Consider the following 26,844-nt stretch of genomic DNA (forward strand, 5'->3'; position numbering starts at 1 on the left):
TCAGTATATTCACAAAATTGTGCAACCATCACCACTATCTAATTCCAGTACATTTTCATCATCCCCCAAATAAACTGTACCCTTTAGCAGTCACTTCCCTTTCCCTCCAAACCTCTCGCAACCACCAATCTACTTTCTACAGATTTGCCTATTCTGAACATTTCATGTAAAAAGAATCATACAATATGTGACCTTTTGTTTCTGGTTTCTTTCATTTAACATAATGTTTTCAAGGCTCATTCATGTTGTAGTACTTCATTCATTTTTATGGCTGAATAATATTTTATTATATGGATATACCAGCTTTTGTTTATCCATTCATTAGTTGAACATTTGGGTTGTTTCTCCTTTTTGACTATTATGAATAATGCTGCTGTGTAATTCTTGTACAGGTTTTTATGTGTACCTGTGTTTTTATAAGGTGCAGAGTTGCTGGGTCATATAGTAGCTCTGTGTTTAACTTTTTTAAGGAACTGTCAAACTTTCCAAAATGGCTCACCATTTTACATTCCCACTGCTGATGTATGAGAGTTCTAATTTCTCCATATCTTTGCCACTGCTTACATACTTTCTTTTAGATTGTAGCCATCCTAGTGAGTGTGAAGTAGGATTTCTTTGTGGTTTCGATTGGCATTTTACTGGTGACTTTTGATGTTGAATATCTTTTCTTGTACTTACTGGATATCTGTATATCTTCTCTGGAGAAATGTCTATTCAAATCCTTTGCACATTTTTAATTGGCTTGTCTTTTTATGGTTGATCATAAGAGTTTTTTTATATATTTTAAATACAGATCTCTTATGAGGTACATGATTTGCAAATATTTTTCTCCCATTCTGTGAGTTGCCTTTTCACTGTCTTGATGATTTCTTTTGAAACACAAAATTTTTAAATTTTGGTGATTTTTCAGTTTATTTATTTATTTATTTTGGTGCCTTGTACTTTTGTGTTTTGTTGTTTGGTGTCATATCTAAGAAACCGTTAGCAAATGCAATATCATGAAGATTTACTCGTATGTTTTCTACATTTGGGTCTGTGATCTGTTTTGAGTTAATTTTCATTGTGTAATATAGACATGAAGTTTAATTCTCCTGCATGTTGATATCCAGTTGTTTCAACACCATTTGTTGAAAAGATTACTGTTTCTTCGGTGAATTGTGTGTTGGCTTGCTTGTCAAAATGAATTGATTATAAATGTATGGGTTTATTTCTGGGCTTTCAGTTCTGTTCCATTAATGTAAGAATATGCCTGTTCTTATGCCAGTACCACACTGTCTTGATAACTGTAGCTTTGTAGAAAGTTTTGAAATCAGTTACGTGTCAGTCTTCCACGTTTGTTCTCTTTCAAGATTATTTTGGCAATTCTGGGTTGCTTGCATTTCCATATGAATTTTGGGGTCAGCTTGTTAATTTCTGGAAAAAGGCCATTGGGATTTTGATAAATCAATTTGAAAATATTGCCATCTTTACAGTATTAAATCTTCTCATCCATGAACACAGGATGTCTTTCTATTTATTTACATCTTTAATTTTTTTAACGTTTTATAATTTGCAGTGTACAAGTCTTGCACATATTTGGTTAAGTTCATTCCTAAGTTGTTTATTGTTTTTGATCCCATTTAAATAGAATTGCTTTCTTTATTTTCAGATTATTCATTGCTAGTGTGTAGGAATACACTTGATTTTTGTATATTATCTTATATCCTGCAATCTTCCTGAACTTATTTATTGATTCTTTTTTTAAATTTGCAATGAACACATGAGTTGTTTTGCTAAAGAAAAAACAGATTTTTTTTTCTTCACTAAAATAAAGTGAGAGTGTAGTGTAGGGTGATTTGGCTGGACTGATTTGTTGGGAAACCTCCAGTGCTACTAAGTTTAGATTCCTCTTTGACTGGTCCCAGGAAGGGGTGGTGGTGATGGTGGGGATTGTTTCAGCATTTGACGTAAAAATGCTCACTTAATGTTCCTGATTCACAAAGTTGCCCACACGTTCTACAGTCTAGAGATCCTTAATTTCACCCTGTGGAGACTACACCTCCAGTCTAATGCCAGGTGGGGCAAGGGAAGCCCACAAGTTGCTTTATATGATAGGAGGGTCTAGAGCTCTAACTGCTTCTTAACTGTCTTTCAACCCAGTCGTCCTGTTTTTAGGTCCACTTTTACACCTCTTAACTGTACCTGATGCCACCAGTTTCTAAGTCTTTTGGTGGGGTTATTGTTACAATCAACCTGTTTCCCTGTTTTCCCAGCAACTAATTCGAGATTCCGTTTTATAGGCTGTTCAGTAGGTTGCAACTTGGCTAACTGCTTTCCAACTGAAAAATTTTTTTGGCTGTGGTTTCTTTCCTCTTTATTTTTTGTTCTTGTGGATTTATTCCTTTAAAAAAAAGCCCTTTAGTATCTTTTTAGTGGGTTTTGGGAGGGATTGAAAATAAAATGTATTCAATCTGTCATTTTTCCCCAGAAATCTACAATATTATTTCTGGTGGTAACATGGGTACCTTATTGTATGGATGTACCATTGCTTAACTTATTTTCTACAGTTGGATGTTGGGTGCCCATTTAGGTTGCTTTCAGTATTTCTACCATCATAAACATAATCTCTGTGAAAAATATCCTTGCAACTAAACTTTTCAGCATTTCCTTGAGTATATCTTTAGGTTAATTTCTTTACATTGGAATATGGGCCAGAAAATATGTGAAATTTTAAGCCTTTTGATGAATATTGCCAAAGTGCTTCTAGAAGGGAACAGTTTCTGCTTCCAACTGCAGTATATAGATCTGCCCATTATCCCTCATACTTGCCAGTACTGGATGGGCAATAAATTGTATCTTCCTTACCATTTTCAGAGTAATTAAAATATTATTGCATTTGATTATTGGCCATTTGTAATTAGTCGTTTGTAAATGAACTGTTCATCTTATTGTCAATTTTTCTAATCGAATGTTGGACCTTTTTAAAAAATCTGTTTGTTTAAAAAGATAAGCCAAAACTGAAAAAAATTATGTTAAAATTGTTAATCTTTTGTTGTGTATGTTGGAATATCTTTCCTAGTTTGCTAGTTGTCTTTTAATATAAATTATATTTTGGGTTTTTTTTGCATAGAGAAGTTTCCAAATTGTACATAGAAAAATCCATCTATCCTTTATCTTATGGTTTTTGTCTTTGATGTCATGCTTCAAAGTTTTGATGTCATGCTCCAACATTATATGACTGTCCATCTATACTTTCTTTTAGTACTCTTTCGAGTTTTATTTTTAATATTTAAAATTTCAATCCATTTGAACGTATTTTGAAGAAAGTATAAGGTGGAAATTTAAGTGTAGGATTTTACAAATGACTAGACAGATGCCCAGTTCTTTTCTTTTTTCTGGCATAATCTCTTCTTTGCTTGCTGATTTGAAATGACAGTTATATTATACATATATATGAAGGGTCTTCAAAAAGTTCATAGAAAAATTTGTATTTGCTTTTAATTCTATTTTGCCATGAGATTTTTGAAGTACCCTCGTGTGTGTACTCCACAGTCTGTTTCTGGATTTCATATTTTCCTGTTGCTATGCTATTGTACTAACGTAATTTTGTAATACAGATCTAGTTGGGGTTAATATCCACTTGTTGCAATTAATTTTTTAAAAATTCTAGCTATTCAAGTATTTGTTTATAATTGAAATAACCCAGTGAAAACAACTTTACCACCATTTGAAAACACTGCTGCAAATTTGAAGCTTTAGGGCTAAGGAAATGACTTAGCAGTAAGTTAGTTCCTGTGTTAATTTTTTACATGAGACTGACAGAGTGAGATCAAATTAAAAGTATTTATTACCTGTCATTTGCTCCTGACTGACATAACCTAAGTCACAGGTATTTCAGAAGGAACATGGGTGATCATGATGGGAAATCCTTTTGCATATTTAGTTCTGTTTTAAAATCCTTCTCTTCCTAGAGTACAGGAACTGTAGGAAGATTCTCTTTCAATAGGGCCATGCCATTCGGGGAAAGTATGAAAGTGGTTTTTTGCCATAGTATTTACTGTATCTACATATTCTTTAAGCCACAAACTAAGACTTTTTATATAACATTTTAAAATATATTTTTAAGTTTCCTGATTGCACATGTGATACATGCTCATGTAAACCATCAGAATGTTATAGAAATATATGGGATGGAAAGTAAAAGTCCTTAGTGATTCTGCCATCTAGATATAACTGTTGTTGATAGTTTGGTGTATATTTCGCCAGATTTTTTTATGATATAACAGCATTTCTGCTTCTTAGTTGTTTTATTATTATGATCATTGTTATATGTGTTTTCCTGTCACAAAAACAGGGCTATTTTATATATAATGCAACCTAATTTTTTTGCTTCATAATGTGTCTTGTACATTTTTTCCATACTGGGAAAAATATATATCGTCTTTATTTTTTTCTTTTTAATGTGGTATTTCAATGTATGGATATTTATTATATTTAACTTATTCCCTTTTGATGGTCATTTGAGTTGTTTCCTTTTTCTCCCTTCTCCCCATTGTAAACATTCCTACAGTCCTTGTGCTTATGTCTTGCACATAAGATAAATATCTAGATAAGATAAATATTTAGAAATAGGTTTAGATCAAAGAGTATGGATATTTAAAAGCTTAATGAGTGTTGCCAATTTGCCAACTAAAAAGTTGTACCAATTTATACTCCAGTAACATTGTATTTCAGTGCCTGATTTTCTATGCTATTATCAGCACTAGTTATAATTAATTTTAAAAATTTTTGTCAATCTTATTTTAGTTTGTGTTTTAATAACTGATTGAGAATCTTTTTATGTTTCTTGGTCATTTGAATTTCTTTTGTGACTTGCTTGATTATGCCTTATGTATGGTTTTTATATGTATTGTAAGTACAAGGCATTTTTTTATTGTTGGAAAAATCTCTTTTCCTCAGTTTTAATGCTTAGTATTGGTATATCCTTTTTCTTTTTTAGGATACCATGGCCAAGCGGAATACAGTGATAGGAACACCATTTTGGATGGCTCCAGAAGTGATTCAAGAAATTGGGTACAACTGTGTGGCAGATATCTGGTCGCTGGGAATAACTGCCATAGAAATGGCTGAAGGAAAGCCTCCTTATGCTGATATCCATCCAATGAGGGTAAGGAAATGGACAGGAAACCAGTGGGGTGGTTAGTTCCTGATTATCATTAGAAAGTTAGTTCAATGGCTTACTTGGTTAGGTTCCAAACAATAAATGTATTAATTGTGTATAATTGACGTGTCACTGTAGGTGATAGACTTTCACTGACTCTTTTTTTTTTTGGTGGCTGCCTGGTAGGGGGATCCAAAACCTTGACCATGATGTTATAGTACTGTGCTCTAACTAACTAAGCTACCTGGCCAGCCTGGCACTTCCACTGACTCTAGATGTAGTCACTAATTAATTTAAGTGTGATCCACTCCTCTCCGTTCCATAGGTTGTATATTGATAGCCCTCTGACAGGATGTAGGCCATAGAAATGCTGAGTTTGACTTGTGCGATATATAATATGTACTTTTAATAGTTTAGGCACCCACATTTTAACAAGTCAACATTAGCGGGAGCTGAGTAGTGTTGTCTCCTTTATACAGGGCATGAGCTTTCCACTTTTTCAGTTTCCACGATTCCCTGTTGTGTCACCAGGTATCAGCTGCTACTTATTACAGAGTTTTTCTCTAATTTTTTTTTATAGTAGTGTTAAGAGGAAAGCAAACTATTTTGTTGAACTTGTGTCGCTAACACCCAGCCTGGTTCATTTGTTGTCTTTTTCTTGCCTGGCTAGTATAGGTGTTAAAATTTGTGAGTTCTGGTTTGTGGATCCCCAGACTCTCTTCATTTGGAGGCCTTGTACTCTCCAACTTCCATCCACTTCTAGAGTGTTAAGGGCCCATAGACTTCATACCCACTGGATTGCCCTCAATGTTGATACCCCGAGGATTTCCTAGGCTTTACTCACTCCCGGAAACCCCCATTGTAGCACTTTTATAAGACTCCAGACCCTGCCTTCCTCAGAGGCTTCGTAGTCCTCTCCATATGCTGTTCCTCTTCTTCGATTAATTAGTTCTCTTATTAAAAGACTTAACAGTTTTTTTAAAGTATTCATGAACTCAAAAATAAGCTTCCCCTCTTTATTGGGGGGCAGAAATAGGGAAGGGTGGGGGGATTTACTGGCTATATTTTTAGATTTAAACAATATAATTTAAGCTGCTTATTATAAAGTTTTATTTTTTAAAAAATTGAAGTTTTCTTTGGAAATCCAGTAAATAATAGTCTTATTTTCGAAACAGAATTTCACTGCAGTATAGTGAGTCAATTTTTAATTGTTTTTTTTCCTCCAAGTATGTTGATTTGGATTGGGTTGGAGGTTACTAACTTTCACGTGCTTTTTGGGATTTCTGGTTGATGACCTCATTGTAGTCACTGCTGATATCCAGGAGTGGTGGTGACTTTTTTTTTTTTTTAAAGATCTCAGTTAACTTTATTGTGATTCTAGAATTGGGAAACACGCTATTCCATAAGATAGAATAAGTGTTCCCTGGTGGTGACTTTGAAGGATGAGGGAAACTTGGCATCTCTGGGTCTGAGGTTATCTTCAGGATATGGATACTCTTAGGTCTTGCCTTCTCACTTTAAAAGGCAATGGACTGTGGTTAGCCGAAAACAAACAAAAAAAAGCTTGATCATTATTGTGAGATTTTTAGGGGACAAGACTGCATCTGAGACAGGGAAAGGGAGGAAGAGAAATATATCAGATTCTCTAATTGTCATACTTCCTACTTTGAGATGGCCTAGATTTTGTTGGGATTTGGATAGGCTTATCAGTGGATAAGAGAGAAATCATTTTACCAAGCTTCAAATGTAATTCTAGTCATATTTTTATTGGAGCATCACTTTTATTTTACCAAATTTTTTTTTTCACCAGGCAATTTTCATGATTCCTACAAACCCTCCTCCCACATTCCGAAAACCAGAGCTGTGGTCAGATAACTTCACGGATTTTGTGAAGCAGTGTCTTGTAAAGAGCCCTGAGCAGAGAGCCACAGCCACTCAGCTCCTACAGGTATGAATCACCCTGTGATGCTGCCTCTCTCTATTTCATTCACATGCTGACCAAAAGATGCTATTAAGCCATCTACATGGAGATAGTAAAGACATATATGTAAGACATTCCCTGCCTCTAGGGAGGGGTGTATCTATTTGAATAGAAAAGATATGGAAAAGAATGTTAACTCATTGAACAATACAATAATGCAAGAAAATTCAGGCTGTGTGGGATTAGAAAAAGGGAATTGACATCTAGTGAGTGCCTGCTGTGTGCTAACTGCTTTGCATGTTATGCCATTTAATCATCACATAGACCCTGTGAGGGGTGGGAATTCTTTCACTTTTATAGGTGAGAGAATGGAGGTTTAGAGAAGTCAACTAATTTAGTGCCATTCAGCTGATAAACAACAGAGCTGACATTAGAACCTGGGTCTTTCTGATTCCAAAGCACGAATGCCATCAAGTCTACCCAATTCTGACAAAGAATTGAGATCAGTGGTGGGCATTGTTGTACCTCATGATAGGAACAAGCCACTTTGGACTAGAGATACTAGGAGTGCTTTTCTGGAGGAGGTAGCTTCTATGCCTGGGCCTTGAAGGATGGGTGGATGATATTTGGCAGGCAGTATGCTTAGGGGTTAGGAGCTTGGATTTTGGAGTCAGACTGCCCAGGTTTGAGTCCTTTCTCCCTATTTATTAGCTTTGTGACCTTGGGCAAGTAACTGAACCTCTCTGTTACTGTAGTTTTCTTATTTATAAAATGGAGATAAAGTACTTGCATCATATGAAGATTAATTTATATCATGTGTGCAACTTTGAATAAAGCTTTACATGTCTTGAAGGTAGTATGGTATGAATTTGATAAATACGTGCTATTATTACTGGGCTAGGCCAATGGTTTTTAACCATTTCAGACCCAGTTTCCCCCTTTTAATAACCAGCATATATTTTTTAACACTCTTGTTATTCTTCTGAAATGAAGCTCATAGATAATAAAATCTATTTATGCCCATAATGAAAAAGAATCAGTATTGTCTGTGATATAGTGGATAAATATAAAGATATTTTATAATAAAATAATATATATGTCGATTGTAAAAATGCCCCAGCTTGACATAACTTGCAGGCGTAGAAATAGATACCTGTACCTGGCATGATGAATCAGTTTAGATTTAAGAGCGGTAAGAAGATCAGAAACCATTTCATTCAGTAAATACAGGAAAATGAATGGGTGGACACTAGCATAAAACTGATGTTAAGTAATGATAGGCCAGACTTATTTGTATATGATAAGAGAAAGAGAGAAACAATCTTATAGACTGCAAGTGGAGAGAGTAATGTAATGTGATATTCTTGCAGATGAGCTTGGGTTTTACTTCTAAGTGTATTGCCAGATTTTCTTCCTGGGTGGATGGGTAGTGATGAAGTTTTATGGAAATATATCTCCTGTATTGTGATCCCACCACATGTTAAGGCATACATACTTTCAATCTCTGGAGTACTTATAAAAGCCTTAGAGACATATGTTTTGGTGGGTGATGGAGAATAGAATGGATTGCAAAAAGAAACCCTGGGGATAATATCAGAGTAAGTTTAGAAAAAACAACAGGCAGCCCCCCTAAAAGAATTTCCATTTGTAACTTTCACAGCATACGTTTGTTATCATTGTGTTATAAACATGTGCAACAAAAACATAATATGGTATTAATATGAAAAACTTTAAAACAATTTTTATTACTAAAATTCAGCAATATTCCTGGGTTTCAGGTGTTTTTGCTGATTAAATAATATTTGAGTCTACATCTGTTACATACTGTGGTCAGTTTTAGTATTTCTGTTGTAACTGTACTTTTGCACTAAAATCCTTTTAACCTAAATATGTAGTTGGAAATGTGGAAATGCTGCAGTACATTGAATAGAAAGAATAAATGGGATGAGTAAATTATTTAGTGGTTTCTAAACAATGTCTTTATTCAGTGTAAACACCCCTTCTCAAAATCACCTCCTAAATTACTGCACTTTTTGCATCTCTCTCCCTTTTTTTTTTAAACACAGTATTGAAGAACTAATTAGGGACTGATTCTACATTTAACTTATTGGTTTAATTCATTTTTTTAATATATTTTATTTTTATTTTTGGCCACAAAGCATGTCTTAATACATTTAAAAAGACTAAGATCATAGAAAATAATAGAAAATACGTTCTCTGACCACAATCGCAGAAGGAAATCTAGAAAATTGACAGATGTGTGGAAATTAAAGAACACTCTCCTAAATAAACAATAGGTAAAAAGAAAAATCACAGGGAAATCAGAGAGTACTTTGAGATAAAAATCAAAGTGCAACATATCAAAATTTATAGGTTGCAGGGCTTATGCAGTGCTTAGAGGAAAATTTATGCTTATAAACACCTATATTAAAAATAAGAAAAACCTCAACTCAGTAATGTAAATTTCTACCTTAAGAAAATAGAAAAAGAAGAGCAAACTAAACCAAAAGCAAATATAAGTAGGAAATAACAAAGATTACAACAGAAATATATGAAATAGGGAATTAAAAAGCAATAGAAAAAATTAACAAAACCAAAAGTTGATTCTTTAAAAACATTAACAAATTTTGCAAACCTTTATCTAGACTGACCAAGAAAAAAGAGAAGACCTAAATTATTAAAATCAGAAATAAAGCAGGGGCATTATTATGTTGTCGTTGTAGTTTTTTGTGGTGGTAAGATTTAGTTTCTTTCTCTTTCCCTTTTGCATTTTGGTTTTACCAGTGTGTTTTGTTCTTCCTTGTGTATTCATGGTAGTGATTATCACTTTTCAGATTCCAGATGCAGAACTTCCTTAAGGATTTCTTGTAGGACTGGTGTGGTGGTGAACTCCTGCAGTTTTTGCTTATCTGGAAAATACACTATTTCTTCCTCATTTCTGAAGAATAGCCTTGCTGGGTATAGCATTCTTGGCTGGCAGTTTTTTTCTTTTGGTATTTTGAATATATCATCCCATTTTCCTCTGGCCTGTAGAGTTTCTGTTGAGAAGTCTGCTGTTAGTGTGATAGGGACTCCCTTATAGGTGACTTGATGCTTTTCCCTTGCTTCTTTTAAGATTCTCTCTTTGTCTTCAAGCTTTGCCAGTATGACTATTATGTGTCTTGGAGAGGATCTTCTTGGGTTGAATCTGTTTGGTGTTCTTTGAGTCTCCTGGATCTGAAGGTCCATGTCTCCTTGTACCTGGGAAGTTTTTCGTTATTATTTCATTGAATAGGTTTTCCATGCTTTTTACTTTCTCTTCCCCTTCTGGAACAGCCATGATTCAAATGTTTGTGCACTTAAGATTATCTTCTACTAGCTCTGTTAGATTTTCTTCAGTTTTTAAAATACTTTTTTCTTTATTTCTCTTTGCCTGGGTTATTTCAAAAACACTATCTTCAAGATCAGAAATTCTTTTTTTCTGCTTGTTCTAGCCTGCTGCTTAACCAGTCAGTTGTGTTTTTTATCCCATTGAGGGAATCCTTCTGTCTCATGGTTCTGCTATATTCTTTTTTAAGGTATTAATCTCTTTGTAAATTTCCTGCTTCATATCCTGGATTTTTTTCCTTGTTTCATGATGTTGTCTAATTGAGTCTTCTTGTATCTTAGTGAGTTTCCTTAAGATGGTTGCTTGGATGATTCTATAGGGTCTAGTATTTAAGAATTACTGTATTCTTTTGGTGGTGTCATATTTTGTTCGGTTTTCCTATTTCTAGTATCTCTATGTTGATGTTTGGTTATCTGATAGAGCAGTTGCTTCTTCTACCACTCTGTGGTGGGCTTTGAGAGAGATGTCCTATTCTTTTTCTGGTCTCCACTGGTGACTCACTGATGGGCTGCCTGCGCAGTGGCTGTGGCTGCTATTGTGGCATCAAGCTGCTTTTCTGGCAGCTGGGTCTGTGGCAGTGGCTAGGTAGGCCATCTGCAAGAAGATGGTATTTTCAGTGTGCTCTCTTGCCTGCTTCAGAGTAGAGGAAGCTGCTCTTGGCTCCTGCGTAGGACCTCAGGCGTAGCTCTCTTGCCCGTTCTAGGACAAGGAGGTGGTCACCCTTGGCTCCTGCCTAGGACCCCAGACGTTGCCCTCTTTTTTTCTTGTAAATCTCTTGGAAAAATTTTTCACTATTATTTCCTAAAGTGTACATATATTCTGAGACATTTGAAGACATGCAGAATATGCCACAGTTCATTGTTGTGCAGGCAGGACTGTTCCACACTTTCCAGGATTGCTAGTGTCCCTGCCTCTCGTTTCATTCCATTTGTGTTCTCTAAACATTGTGGCAACACTACAACATGCTCCTAACACATTTACAAGACTTCCTTCATGGGGTGATACCACCCTGTTGAGAATCTCTACATTTGAGAGATAAATGGTATAGGTGTTCCAGCCAGGCTGAAAAAGATAGGCAAAGCCTGAATGTGCGTCTGTTCAGAGTTACGAAAGTAAGTGTGGTTTAGCTATTGTTCGAAGCATAAAGAGAAACATTAGATTCATTAATTGATTGAACAAATATTATTTAATTACCCACTGTGTGCCAGGCACTGCTTTTGCACTGTGGCCATATAAACTGTGTCTAGTGCTTTCCCCTTTCTCGTTTAAGCACCCATTTGTCAAGAGTGCCAAAGGAGTGTCAATACTGCGGGACTTAATTAACGAAGCAATGGATGTGAAACTGAAACGCCAGGAAGCCCAGCAGCGGGAAGTGGACCAGGATGATGAAGAAAACTCGGTGAGTGGCAGGTACTGCTCTGGGCCTCAGGCATTACATTAATGCTTGTTATTTCATGATTGCCAAGCCAGGTAAGATGAGTAGGAGATGTTTGATCAGCCTGAAGCTGGAGACTCTTCTTGTATGATTGCATCCTAACCTAGACCAAGACTTGCTAGAGGCTTGCTGAATCTGTGCCTATTCCTCTCCCAGTGCTTCCTAAAACACTTTTAAATTTTGCTCTTTTGCCCCCTTATATTTTATTAATTTATATTTTGGAGAGAGAATGCTCTCTTGAGACTTGGTTTTTCCATGCCCTTTTGAGGAATATAGGTTCTATACTTAATATGTAGCTGTTATACTTATAGACTCCCTTACAACCCTCAGATTCCAAGGATGCTCACATCAGCTTTTTAGATCTGTGTTTCAAAACTCTCTTAAGGTGCAGAGGACTCTTTAGGGTTAGATATGCTGGTCGTCTCATATCGGTAAGTTTGTGATCTTCTTTTATTAAGTAAGAGTCCTTTTAGTTCTAAAAGGTGAGTTTAGAACATGAACAAGTGTCAAAATCCAGAAAAATTTGCACCAAGATGAGTAACAGTAATTCAGAAAACTCAAAGTCTTTTGATTTAATTAGCCCCAGTGTGTGATTTCGTCTTTTTGCAGGAGGAGGATGAAATGGATTCTGGCACGATGGTTCGAGCAGTGGGTGACGAGATGGGCACTGTCCGAGTAGCCAGCACCATAAGTGAAGGAGCCAATACTATGATTGAGCATGATGACACACTGCCATCACAGCTGGGCACCATGGTGATCAATGCAGAGGATGAGGAAGAGGAAGGGACTATGAAAAGTAAGGCTCTGATCAAATATACTAACTTCTCAGACATAGCATACACATTTCAGAGATGACGGGTTCCCATGGTCCATGCTGGCTCAGTCTTGAGTTCCCTCTTCTGTTGCCACAACCAAAGGAGTTTTTATATTGGAGGGTTGTGGTGGGGGCAAGAGGTTTGGGGAGGGGGAAATCTGGCATGTGAAGTCAGGGTCTAGAAAGCATCAACAATGAGGAGGGATTTTGCTTTTGAACCTGAATAGCCATTCTTTCATTGAATGTTTGTCATTTTTTCCTTCTTTACCTTGATCTGTGGAGGCAGGCATATACGAGGGTACTTCAAAAAGTTCATGGTAAGATTCATATTACCTTTTAATTCTATTTTTTCATGAACTTTTTGAAGTACCCTCATATATTGTTTTGATGAAGAATTCGTTTTAAAGCGTAATGAAATTCTGAGCTATTTACCTATCTTCAGTCCATGTGTCTAACCCAGGTTTACCAACACTCAATTAAAGGTGACTGATTAAATTTTAAAAGTTCTATCAAGTTCTTTCTGGTTTAAACCCATTTCTGCTTTTTTTTCACATCTGGCTGATCCTTTTTCGCCTGTGACTAAGGCCTAACACCTTGTGTTCAGCTCCCATCTTAGGGTACCATGCTCTCCCCTACTGTTCAGCTATTGCCCTTCCCCTTATTCTGTGAATTACAGACAAACCCACAGATAAAAGGAATTTGGAAGTACAAAATGATAATAATTGAGTTGTATGATTACAATTTAGCCTAAACTTTGCATAGGTTAAAACACTAAGTCTCTATGATCTTTTCATAATCTACTTTTTTTCTTTCATTTTTAAAGTTTAAAGGCTCTTCCTTTAAAACAGGGATTGGAAAACTATGGTCCATGGGCCAAATCTGGCCTGCCACCTGCTTTTGGTAATAAAGTTTTATTGGACAGTCATGTCCATTCACTTATGTGTTGTCTGTGGCTACTTTTGCATTACAAAGGCAGAGTTGAATAGTAGTGACAGAGACCATATGGCTTCCAAAGCTTAAAATGTTTGCTGTCTAACCCTTTACAGACAGAAAAAGATTGCTAATTCCTGCTCTAGATCGTCTGCGTTGTGATTGATTATTTCATTCAATAAAATTTTTTTCAGTGTCTCCTATATCTCAAGTACTTTGCTAGGTGCTGAGGACACAGTAGGGAATGAAGAAACAGTCCTTGCCCTGAAGGAAATCATTATCTAGTCTAGGGCAGAAACTGCCACCTGCTTTAATAACAACTCAGTGTAGGAAATGAGTTTTAAAATAGACTTAGACTGAAACACTCCTGGAGGAAAAAGGCAGGAAGGTTGGCAGTACATAGAGTGAGTGGAGATGTTCCAGCAGAGGGAGCAGTGTGCACAAGATCCTAGAGGCAAGAGAGAGGTACGTGAGCTCAGGGGAACTGAAGGTGGTTTATTGTGGCTGGAATGGACAGTTCCAGGACTGTGGTTCTCAGGCCTCCCCTCTAATTTTCACCTTTTAGATCATGGTCTTTATATTTATAATTAACCCTTTATTTTGGAAGGAAAAAGCTTTCTTTTTTGCCCGTGTTGGGCCTCAGGCTCTTCATCTCTGTTTGGCGTCTGGTCAGATTATATGGATGCTGAGTGGTAATAATGTTGGTGGGTGCATAAATTGGTATAACTTTCTGGAATGAAGTATGTATCAAAAGTTTAAAAAGTTCAAACCCTTGACTCAGTAAATTCCACTTTTAGGAATCTGGTCCAAGAAAATAATTGAAGATGTAGACAACTGATATTCAAGAATTTTTCCAGATATGTTACATGTAATTGTAAAAAAAAAAATCTGAATTAAATTAGCAGATGATTGCTCCAAAAAACTGTGGTATATCCATAGGGTGGAATAGAATACCATATAAAAATACTAAAAATCCTGTTTCTGAGGAATACTTAGTGCATTGGGGAAATACTTGTGTTGTTGAGTGAAAAAAGAAGGAATTAAAATTATAGCATGAGTCCAGTTTTGTAAAAGTAAAAAGATAAATATATGCATAGAATAAAGACTAAAAAAGAAAAAGAAAAAAAAAGGCTGGAGGGAAATCAGAATATTAAAAGTGGTTATCATTGGTAATAGGATTATTGGTAAATTTTTAACTTTCTATTTTGAAGTAATTTTAGACTTGGAGAAGAATTGCAGAAATACTACAGAGTTTCCATATACCCTTCACTAGCTCCCTCATTGTTAACTATAGTGCTGTTACCAAAAGGAGGAAATTAAAATTGTTTAATACTGTTAACTATTATTTGGACTTTACCAGTTTTTTCATTTTTTTTTTTTTCTGTTTTAGAGTCCTATCTAGGATCCCACATTGCATTTAGTTGTTACATTTCTTCGTCTCCTCCAATCTGTGATAGTTTCCCAGTCTTTCCTTTTCTTTTATGATCTTGAAACTTTTGAAGCATACGGATCAGTTATTTTGTAGGATATTCCTCAATTTGGGTCTGCCTGATATTTTCTTATGGTTATATTGAGGTATGTATTATTGGGAAGAATAACACAGAGGTGGTGTTCCCTTCCCAGTGAATCCTACCAGGGGATCCATGATAAAATATGTGTTATTACTGGTGATGTCATCCTTGATCATTTGCTTAGTGTGGTGTCTGCCAGGTTTCTCTGCTGTAAAGTTACTGTTTTTCCCTTTCTAGTAGATAAATATTTTGGAGAAAATACTTTGAGACTGTATAAATATCTTGTTTTACCTCAAATATTCTCCCAGTAATGTTGGCATCCATGGGTAAATATTGACTGTAACTGCTATCACTGTGATGTGGTTTTCTTTTTCTCTCATTCCTTCTACATTTATTAATTGGACTATTTCCACAATGAAGAATTGTCCCTCGTCACCTACTTATTTATTTGTGCCATTATATATTATCAGTGTGGACTCATAGATATTTATTTTTTTCTTTGGGTTATTATCTCATATTATCATTATTTATTTTGTTTCTCAGATTTTCCTGACTGGCTGTTGAGAGCATTTTCATGTTGGCTCCCATGTACTTTTGGCATGTCTCCATTCTTTTGTTTGAGCAGTGCAAGTTGCTCTAGGCCTATTTTAAATTTTCCTTGCAGCAGCTCTGGAATCACCTATATCTGCATGGAGCCCTGTTTCTTTTACTGAAGATTGTTATTTAGAAACCAAGATCACTATTTTTGGGCTCTCCCAGTAAACAGAGCTATAATATAGTGTATATATGTAGAGAAACGCTTACATATATACATATTTAATTCATTTTTGTGTATATCCATCTGTGTGTGTATCTGTATATAAAACCATGAGTCCATTATGATACCTTTGACTCCAATTCAGTACCACAGGGTTGATTCTTCCATTCCTTGTAACATCTCTCCCCCAACAGTGAGGAATCCCATTATCTACATTATTATTATTCCTATTATTTACAGTATTTTTACTTATTTGTTCAACTCTAGTGTACTTATAAAGTATTTTTTTTAGAATTGTTACCCATACCCTTGTGAGAAACAAATTTACCAGCTAGAATACAGTGTATGTCTTTAGCCTTCAGTATCCAATCAAAACATTGTTTTCTGAAGTTACTTGGGTCAGCTTCTTTCTTTTCTACCCTCATCAGTGTGGTTAGATGATTCATTTGTGATACAGTTGGAGTCATTTCTCATAGTCCACATTCCACCTTGGTTGTCACTGGTAGTAGGATTATAGGTATTTTAAATTCTATTTATTTCCCAAATTTTCTAGGGTTATTATCAGAAATAAAATTCTACCCAAAATATTGCTGATGTCATAAACTGAATAAACTGTAAATTAGGGCTTTGAACTCTGCATTGCCTTATGAATCCTTTTTGTTTCTCCCTTCTTCATCCTCTCACTGTTTTTTATGGTCTTAAGTGGATACTTATAAAGTATTTATGAAAACATTGTCAGGCCCTGTTCTAGTCTCTTTAAATTCTTATCTCATTCAGTGCTCTTGGGTTTGTTTCATCCTCTAGACTCGAGATTAAGCAGCTTATAAATATTGTCTTTGATGTTACATAAATTATCAACTGAATGCTATGTACTAGATTCAGTTTTACTCCCTTTCCCTCCCTTTTTCCCATTTTATAAAATAGCCAGTGTGATTTATTGGGGAGGTTCATGTTGCAGTAATGAGCTGCTGACCTCTTTTTGTTTTCTTTGACTCTGAGTGCTATATTTTTCACTTGTTTTAAGGGGTTTAATTATGTAGATAATTATAACTAGACTTGTCTATTAGCATATGTTGTGTAGCATGTGTTATGGAAAATCTGCCCTTTTTTATTTAAAGAATTAATTTTGTTCCAAATGTAACTTTTATATTTCAAGTGCTAATTAATTCAGTGAATTGTTTGTTCTTTTCGATTTCTGACCTTGAATAGTTTTAGCATGAAAAACATGCATCTTTAATGAATGTTTAATTAAAAACATGCCTCTTTTATCGTAGTCATGACGAGAATCGTTTAAAAACCTCAGCAGTCACAGGCTAAACAACATTAAATAAATTCAGTTCACTAACAGTCTGTTGCAGGTTTTGTGATTCAGTTTCTGGACTACTAATTTAACAGATTTTCCACTTATTTTAAGATCTTTACTTTTATTGTTTTAGGAGTTATTTAAACTTATTATTGTGGAAAATTAAAACATATATACAATTACATGGAATATATCATGACCCCTATGAACCTGTCACCCAGCTTCAAAAATGATCAACTCACTGCCCATCATATTTCAGCCCACCTCCCTCAAAAGAAAATAATAAAATGAATTAATTTAAAACAAATATCAGGTATCATATTATTTCTTCAGAATTGATTTTTGAATATTTAAAGTAGACCAGGTATAAGCCTGGGTCAGATACTAGCTATCTGTGTGGTGTTGGATAATTCATATTCCTTCTGTGGGCGTCAGTGAAATTAAATTAGTATAATTCAAGAATTACTAAGTTTATTTACTTCATTGCCCCTTACAACTCTAACAGTCTACACATTTATAAGAATTATATAATTTGTAAACTGAAGTTTCTAGAAGTTAAAATTTGTGAAAATAAATAGGCTTTCATCAGGTGCCTATTTTGAACCTCTGTGAAATGTTTATCCTTGATAATTAAAATTATAACTGTCGAGGGAGGCTATGCTTGTGTGTGTACAGGAAATATAAAGGATATGGAAAATCTCTGTACCTTTCTCTCAATGTTGCTGTGAACCTAAAACTGCTTTTTAAAAAAGTCTTCTTAAAAATTGTAACTATTACCTCTGATATACTTAACCAGAAAAGATATACATACCACTATAATTGTTCGTGTTAGTTTTATAGAATCTAATTTTAGTTTGTGATTTCAAAGAAACATTAACATGGAAATGGGAAGACTTGCATTCATAATTTATTGTTTAAGACATCTGGTCATAACCTTTCATGAACTTTTTGATACTTTTTGGCAGCTTTACAGATCTCTCTTTTAAAGAAGGATACTTCTTTGTCTTTGAAAAGTTAGATATTTCATTTGCTTCTATTCTCATTTACTTTTTAAAAAATTATTACACCACCATTACTATAGCAATATTGGTGCCCTGTTAAAAAAGCAATTCACCCTCAAATCCTGTCTCTCCAAAAGAACTCCTTTTCTTGACCATATGCCTGTATGATTTCTACATAGTTATGATTTGCCTAGATATTCTGCTTTCTGGTTATCTTTTAGTTATTAACCATAGTTAGTACCAACTATGCTTTTTCAAGGTTGCTGCATAGCCCTTTTTTATATTTATTGCACTTCACAATGTTTTAAAATCATTTATCCATTGCTGGGCATTTTGGTTGTTTCTGATTTTTCACTGTAACAAATAACTTCTCAGGGAACATCTTCTAAAATTTTCCATCTTTTCAGTGTTTTGTAGGAAAAGTTTCCAGAAATATTTGAACAATTTAGTGGGTGTGTATTGCCATTTTGTCCTCCAAAAAGTTTGTACCAGTATACATTCCACAAGAATTAATAGCAGCTACCTTTATCCTTTGTTTCTTCCCTTGCTTTTGTACATTTAAAGAACAAATAGTGATATTCTAGTGATACGTAATAAAAAAATTATAGTAGGCTTAAAGTGATAGAAATTTGTTTATATATTTGGAAATAGTAATGTATGAATATCGTATTTAAAACCATGGCTTGTCTGGCATGATATATTGTCACTAATTATTTTGTTGCTAACGTGTAAAAAAGGTCCTCCATGGTTAGTTTTCATTTATATTTCTATTATTAATGAAGTTGCCATGTATTTCTTCAGAGAATTTTATTTTCTTTAGTAGATGTTTCCAAAGAATCCCTTCATTCAGTAACTATTTTTTGAATGCAGCTTTGTGCCTGACACTGTGGCAGGTATGGGATGTGGCAGTCCTAGATCTCATGGCAGCCACAGTCTCTGAGCAGCCAGCAGGCAATTAGAGCACAGTGGGATAAGTGGTCAGGAAGAGGTAAGGACAGTTCACATGGGGTCCCAGACAAGGGGCAGCTGACAGTCTTGAATGGAGTCTGAGAGAAGGTGAAATCTCAGCTGACATATAAAGGACAAATGAAGGTTAGCCAGTTGTGCTGATCTAAAAAATATGGTAGTAACTTTTCTGTTTTCTGCAGTCAACCATTTTATTCTACTGCTCCCAGCAGAGACCCTTTATCAAATTATTGGGGGCCAGGACTAAGGCTTATGTTATAGGTCATTTGTTGGTAAGTCTCAGCCTGTAGTGATGTATCTCTTCTTGTTGGTTGTTTCATTAACTAGCTACATATGTCTTAGGATTTCCAGAAGGAAAGGATTCAAAGGGGACATGTCTCTGGTAGGCTAATAATATTGTTACATGTGAGGAAATATTTTTTGGATGTGTATATCTGAATCTACAGTAAAGAGTCAGATTGCAGTTGGAGGGAAGGAATTAAGGCGAGATGGGATTTGATTGCTTTATGAGTAGCCCTAAAATACCTGCAAGAACCATAGAGAGGGAAACCATGGCTTGCACTGCTTTGAAAACCCTTGTCTGAATAAAATATGAGATTGGGGAATTTAGAAGACTTCTATTTGTCTAGACATTTTTTGTTTTGTTTTGTTTTTTGTTTTCTTGAATAAGAGCTCTAGAAGAACCTTGTTTACCTCCAAGAACTGAAGGGCACATGACTGAAGTGACATGAGAGGTTGTGTGTCAGTGTTAGGATGGTTGTGCTTTCCCTAGGCCAGCAGAGGGAGCTCTGTAATAGTTTATGAATTAAAATCTTGTTCCCATTTGAGTTCACAAATCTCACCTATGGTAGGCTTTATTCTAAATCAACACCACTATTTATTTATTTAAAAATGTTTTTTAAGTAACAATGGCAACACTTTATTAAATTAGGAGATTGGATATCTCTTACTTGGAAAAATTCAAATAATACTGAAGTTAGCCAAAACATCGTAACATAGTAGCTTTCCCCCCACTTTTCATAATTCTCAGTGGACTTTTACCAGAAGCTGTTCTCTTTCTGCGGCATGGTACCATGCATATAGTTTTGAAACTGTCATCAGCTAAACTGGCCCTAACTGAATAATTGAATAAATTTTAAAAATAGAACTAATAATTCTTGTGCATAACTGACTTGGGAGAGTTATTTTATGTATCAAAATAAATATTCATAAGGACATTTTATAGCTTTTGTGGCCTGATCTCTTTAGTTTTAATCTTACTTATTTCAATGTTTATTACACAAAAGTCTAAAGTCTAATTCTTTCTTTGTGAATAGCCTTGGCCCCCCCCCCCCTTTTTTGGTCTTTTGATTTGTAGTGTTTCTTTATATCTCGGGTACTAATTTTTTTTGCCAGTTATGTGTATTGGAAATATTTTCTCCCAGTTTGTGGCTTGTGCTTTTAACTTTGTAGTCTTTTCTTAGCAACGTTCTTTTTCATAAAGTCACATTTGTCTACATTTTCTTATAAAGTATGCTTTTTGTATCTCCCTTAAGATTATTTTGCTACCCAGATGTCTTAAAAGTAGTCTGCTGTATTTGTTTTTCTAGAAGTTGTAAAGTTTTGAAGTTCACATTTAGGATTTTCTTTAATGTATCAGAAACTTGTTTTTATTTACATTATTAGCTAATAGTCATCTATTTGAAAGACTTTCCATTTGAAAGACTTGCTGCCTCCCTGCATTCCGGTCTTTGGTCCTGTCACCTTCTCAGGACTTCTGTGACCATCTATCTAAAATAGATTCCTCATCTCCTTATTTTTCTTTTCAGCACAGGTTACTACTTGAAATTTATATCACTATTCTCCCATTTAAATTTTAGGATTAGTGTAACAAATTTTGCTTAATGCTACTGGGATTTTGACTTAATTGCACTGCATACATAGATTAATTAGGCAGAATTGCTATCTCTATGATGTTAAATCTTCCTATTTATAAGCATGGCTTATCTTTCTATCTGTTTGGTTTATTGCTTATATCCTATGATAACTTTATAATTTTATCCACAAAAATGTTTTAGATCTTTTTGTTAAATTTATTTTCACATATTTTATAGTTTTATTGCTGTTGCAGATGGCATACTTTAAAAAACTTTTGATTTTAAGATTTTTGCTTTTATAGATGATTGTTTTCGATTTTTATGGATTGTTTTATTAATTGTAATAGGTTTTGTGAATTACAATATTAGATTTTTCTTTTGATTCTTTTGTATTTTTTCTGTCTTACTAAGACCTTCTGTACAGTGTTGAATGGTAGAGGTGGCAGTAGGCATTCTTGTCTTGTTCCTCAACTTAAAGAAAATTCTTCTGATGTTTTAATGTTGAGTCTAATTTTACAGCAGGATTTGGTAGATGCCCCTCATGAGGTTAAAGAAGTTCTTGTCTATTTCTAGTTTGAGTTTTGTTTTTTTTTTTAAATCAAAGTTGGTGTTTAATTTTGTTTTTTTAGTTAAACACTTAGCTATTTAATTTTCTTGCTTAGTAATATACTCAGTTTACATTGTAACTTTTTCTCTAAGTTCTGTTTTAGCTGCCTTTTATAAATTTTCATATGTGGTGTATTGTAAATATTTTCTCCCAGTTCATGGTACTTGTGCCTTTTACATATTTCTCTTCTTTTTTCATTTCTTTTTAATCCATGAATTATTCAAAGTGCCTTTATAAAACCAAATGTATGATTTTTAAAAACTGCTTTTTTAAATTTTTAATTTCAGAGAATTGCTGTTAAAATACCAAGTATTTGGTATTTTTTGAGACATTTGTGACTTTGCGTGTTATTTTTCTTAAATATGCTTTGTGTGCCTTAGAAAGAATGTGTGTTTTCTATTTGTTCAGTGCAGGAATCTATATATATCCAGTAGATTTAGCTTTCTGATTGTCTTTAAATTGTCTATTCTTTACCAATTTTATATACATGATCTTTTGGTATCTGAAGGAGAAAACAGTCACTCTGGTTGAAGATTTAATTTTCTTAATTTTGGTATTTTTTTTCTTTTGTTTCATCTTATTTTTGTATTTTGAGGCTGCACTGTATGTTGTATATAGATTCAGAATTGTTAACTCATTCTGGGAGTTGTTCCTTTTATATCATTTGACCTTCACAATATCTATTAGACATAGGGAGATTAGATCTCAGATCCCTACCACACAGTATGAAGAAATTGAAGCTTAGAGAAAAAAGTTCAGCATCTTGCCTAAGATCACACTAGACCTCAAGCCTGTTGACTTCATTGCCACTGTGTTACAGGGCTTCTCGTTAAATATTGTAAAAAGCTTTCATTTCTTGTCTTTTGACACCTATTTCTAGGATCTTCAAACACCCTTCTAGTGAAACCTAAGGCTGTTGTGATGTTGGCATTTTGTGTTATCAAATTAAGACTCACAAGTGAGATGATAAACAGACAAGGTTTTCTAGCTAGCTAGAAAACATTTGGGGCATCTGAGTGAAGGTTATCTGGTTGTCTTTGTAACACTGCAACTTTTTGTAAGTCTGACATTATATCAACATAAAACATTAAACCATTTTTAACCAGGATTTTCAGTTTTTAGAAATAAACCTCAAGAAGCTAATTTGGAATAGTTCATGAATTGAAAGGTTTACTTAAGAGTTTCCCAATAAAATGCTATCTTGAAGTTGTTGGTTTTTACTAAGTGATTCAGGTATTATTTCTGTCATTAATATCAATTTGCTTCAGAAAATCAAGCATATTAGAGAGGTTTAGGAAAATCTTAGTTTTTGTTATTAATGTATGCCATCTAAAGTACTACATTGGCACTGAATACCATTAATAATGCTATGAAAACAAAATTTTATACATATATTCTGTTTCATATTGAATTATATGTTTTCTCTTTTTTGTGTCTTAATATTCAGAAAAATAGTTTCATTGTTATCTATTCTCAAGCAAATATCTTTTTTAAAGGAAGAGAATTTCTCCTGTGTTTTATTTGATCATTATCAAATAGGGTGTTAATATTTAGAACTAAAACGAAAATGTTTAGTTTGGTACTAGAGGTGGAAATATTCCAAGCTTTCAAAACATTATTTAAAAATATTTTGCAACAAATAAATTACCTCAATAAATTCATGGAAAAATAGAATTAAAAGATAGTACAAATCTTTCTGTGAACTTTTTGAAGTACCCTTGTATATATTAAAAAGCAAAGGGCCGAGCCTGTGGCGCACTTGGTAGAGTGCTGCGCTCGGAGCGCGGCGACGCTCCCGCTGCGGGTTCGGATCCCATATAGGAATGGCCAGTGCACTCACTGGCTGAGTGCTGGTCACGAAAAAGACAAAAAAAAAAAAAAAAAAAAAAAAGCAAAAAAAAAATATATTTTTTTGGAGGTAAAGATAATCCAAAATTGATTTGCACAGATTTGTAGTTTAGCAGTTAAAATGCTTTTGCCTCACATGAGGAAATGACAGATCAAAGGATGGCTACTGCAATAATATGTACTCATCTAGTAAAAATTTGACATGCAACAGTTCTCCCTTTCAAGATTCATTGGCTATAGAGTTATGGTTTTCTTGTCCTCACCACATTCCGAAGAGATCTATAGTAACTGGTCCCTCCTCATCTCCAGGTTTATTAGGCCAATGGGAGGCAGAACTTGGACTACTAATTGGAAGATTATATCCGCTGACTCAAGCCTTTCAAATTAGACTCAGTGAACTGAAGGGAATGATTTCTCTTTAAAGCTTTCACTTAGTTTATAAAATTTTAATTTTTCCTCTAGAGCAATAGTCACATTAATTTCTTTGAAATAGATTTTTAAAGCACAGTGGCATAATTAGGTTAGGGCAACTCAGAAACATGTTTTAGATAAATTACTGTGATGATATTATGCGGTAAAAACATTATGCATTTATAGTTCCCTGGGATGTCCTAAGTCTCATGAAGGCACTTTATTGTTTCTGTGAGTTTCCTTACGTTAAAGCCAAAGGCCAGGCTCATGATGAAATGATTTTATTTCAACACTGTCCATCAGATACTAATTTCAGAGCTGCATAAGATAGAAATTCTTTACTCATAGCCTATTTTCTTTCTACCCACAGTTGTTTGAAGGGGGTTGTTATAATATTGCCTCCCTTGTGTGTTGTCTTATTCTCTCTGACTCAGATTATATCACTTGTAAGTACAGTAATTAGGACATAAAGTACGCAAGTATTTTAACTCTTCTTTACCATAGTAGATTTACTGTCTAATTTCCGATCCCTTCAGAATTTTTAAAACTATTATCAGAGAGTGTTAAGTGTACATGTATGCTTGCCACTCACAGTCAGCATCATATGAGAGTTCTGATAGCGTTAGTACAGTTATACATACCAAAGCTAAAACTTAAAACATTTAGTTTTGTTGGAATCGTATCCCTGAATAAGGACAAGGAAAGGAAAAAGGAGTAATGGAAGGAGCATCAATTTTTGGAATCGAGTATTTGGCTTGAAACTTGACTCAGGGTCTTGTAGACTGAGTCACCTTCGGCAAATTATTTCCTTTTTTTGAAACTCAGTTTCTTGGTCTGAAAAAAGGGGACATAAAAGTTCCTATTTTATAATTTTGTCAATATAATATATTTAAAATACTTAGCATATAAATGCTCAAAAATGGTAGGCATTATACATATATATATTATGAGTCTTCTAAAGTATGAGAGTGGTTTTTTCATTGGACCTAAACATTTCTTCAACCAGTGCTACTTTTCTTCATCCTAATTCCTTTTCTTTTGATAGTTTTGCTTTTAGTTTTTACTCTTGGTATTAATAGTCTTTTGGAAGTACCATCTCAAGTATGTCTGGGTGCTGGCATGAAAATGATTGAGCTAAAGGAAGGCTACTTGTCAGTCTCACTAATATTTTACAAATGTGCTGAGAAGAGAGAAAGGGGTGGGTGGGTGTGTGTGTGTGTGTGTGTGTGTGTGTGTGTGTGTGTTTTAAATTCCTTGGCAATAAGATGATAGATGTTTTGAGAATTTGTTAAATAGCTCAAAATACAAAATGACAGATTTTAAATAAGGCCGAACTTTGGATTCACATTAACCTTCTTTTGTAAAGTTTCAAACTCTTATCTTAATGCTGTGGAATTTATTACCAACTGGATTTTTTTCCATTCCTGGAAGATAATTACTGTGGCTCACTGTGCATTTTATCAGAAGCTCCCTCTTGGGTGAGATTTACAATAGAACAGACATCTTAGTACTTAGATTTTTCTCACAGTTTCACAGATAATCCAAGGTCATCCTGCCAGAGTGGAGACTAAATCCTAAGTGTTTGTGCAATTTTTCTTATTGTGTCCAGATGTTAGGCCCGCTTTTATCTTTGGAAACAATTAACATTCTTGATTCTTTTGGGATGAGACAAAAAGCACACACTCTTGGTGCCTGAAAATTCGTTCAGAACACCCTGCCAGACCACATATTAGAATATGAAAATAACAGATCTCAGTGTGACTTGAGTAAAGGGTTGAAGGCCTTTATTTTGGGGAGGATAAGGTACTCCAGTATTGTAATAGAAGAAGAGTCAAGAATAGCCATGGGGGAATATATTTTCCAAGAGAGGGCAGTAGCATAATGATAGTAATAAAGAACAAAGGAAAGTGAATCCCAGAAGGTATACTTTGGCTCTTATGCCTAAGAGGCAGATAAATCAGTCTTGATCAGTTAATGGAATATATTTCTCTGGTTCTCTAAGCTGTTCTGACTTTCTTACTCTTGTTCAGGAAGAAAATGGAGATGTATTTCCAAATATTAATTTAAATAGATTTATAAAGAAAAAGTAGATGATTCTTTTTAAGTGTTTATGCTATAAGAAGTATCAACTCGGAATCAACATCTGTTAAAAATAAATACTTTATGCCAACCAATAAGTATTTATTAGGCAGTTACTATGTGTCATTACTGTATAGTATACAAAAACCAAGTGAGACATTTACTGCTGACTAAGAACTTATAGATTACAAGGGGAAGATGACATTTGTCATTATCTAGTATTTATGGCATGCCTATTATAACTATTCATTCTAGTCCCTTATATGTATAGAGCATTACCCTGGGTGCTTCAGATAGTGGTATGATGGTATAACTTAGTTGAGGAGAAAGGACCTCTGCATATGGAAGTAATAAAATACTAGGCCAAATGCTGGGTAAATGGTACAGAAAAGTGTTCAAGAATTTGTAAGAAGGAAGGCAAGGATTCAGATATGCAGGGATGCTGCGGAAGAATATTCCAGCCAGGGGTAAAGTCAGAAAGGTAGAAATGTGTATTGAAAATTTAGTTTGGCTGAAACAGATGTGGGTGTTGCCTGGATTTTGGAGGACCTTGAATGCTATTATCATAAGGACTTTGAACTTGATTCTGTTGGTAATAGGATGTGTGAAGACATTTTGATCAGGAAAGTGATGAAATGGAGTTTCAAAAGTCTGTAAAAAGTAAGACCAATTCGGAAATTCTTGCAATAACCGAGGTATGGATCATCCTCACCTGTGAACCTTTTGTATCTTTTTAGATGTGCTGCAGCTATTGCTCTAGTTAGTAACCTTTTGAAGTTTGGATTTAGATCTCTTTAAATAGATAATTGCAGTTCACTAGAGTTAAAACAACTAGAGCACCATTGCCTAGGAATCAAGTCAATTCACATAGAGGCAATCACCAATCTGCTTAAGTGGA

The 26,844-nt window shown here is 34.6% G+C and overlaps 1 protein-coding gene across 3 annotated transcripts in view; it reads left to right on the plus strand.

The window, feature by feature from the left end:
• Window positions 1–26,844, plus strand: part of STK4 (serine/threonine kinase 4) — a 100,468-nt gene that overhangs the window by 20,492 nt on the left and 53,132 nt on the right. For 2 of the 3 annotated variants that reach the window (XM_063095844.1, XM_063095850.1), the window contains exons 6-9: window positions 4,979–5,146; window positions 6,951–7,088; window positions 11,699–11,827; window positions 12,473–12,659. In XM_063095844.1, the coding sequence (XP_062951914.1) occupies window positions 4,979–5,146; window positions 6,951–7,088; window positions 11,699–11,827; window positions 12,473–12,659 (622 nt within the window). The remainder of the gene's footprint in view (window positions 1–4,978; window positions 5,147–6,950; window positions 7,089–11,698; window positions 11,828–12,472; window positions 12,660–26,844) is intronic. The other variant, XM_063095856.1, reaches the window with a different exon arrangement.

Source organism: Cynocephalus volans, chromosome 1, assembly GCF_027409185.1.
Source record: "Cynocephalus volans isolate mCynVol1 chromosome 1, mCynVol1.pri, whole genome shotgun sequence".
Taxonomy (NCBI): domain Eukaryota; kingdom Metazoa; phylum Chordata; class Mammalia; order Dermoptera; family Cynocephalidae; genus Cynocephalus; species Cynocephalus volans.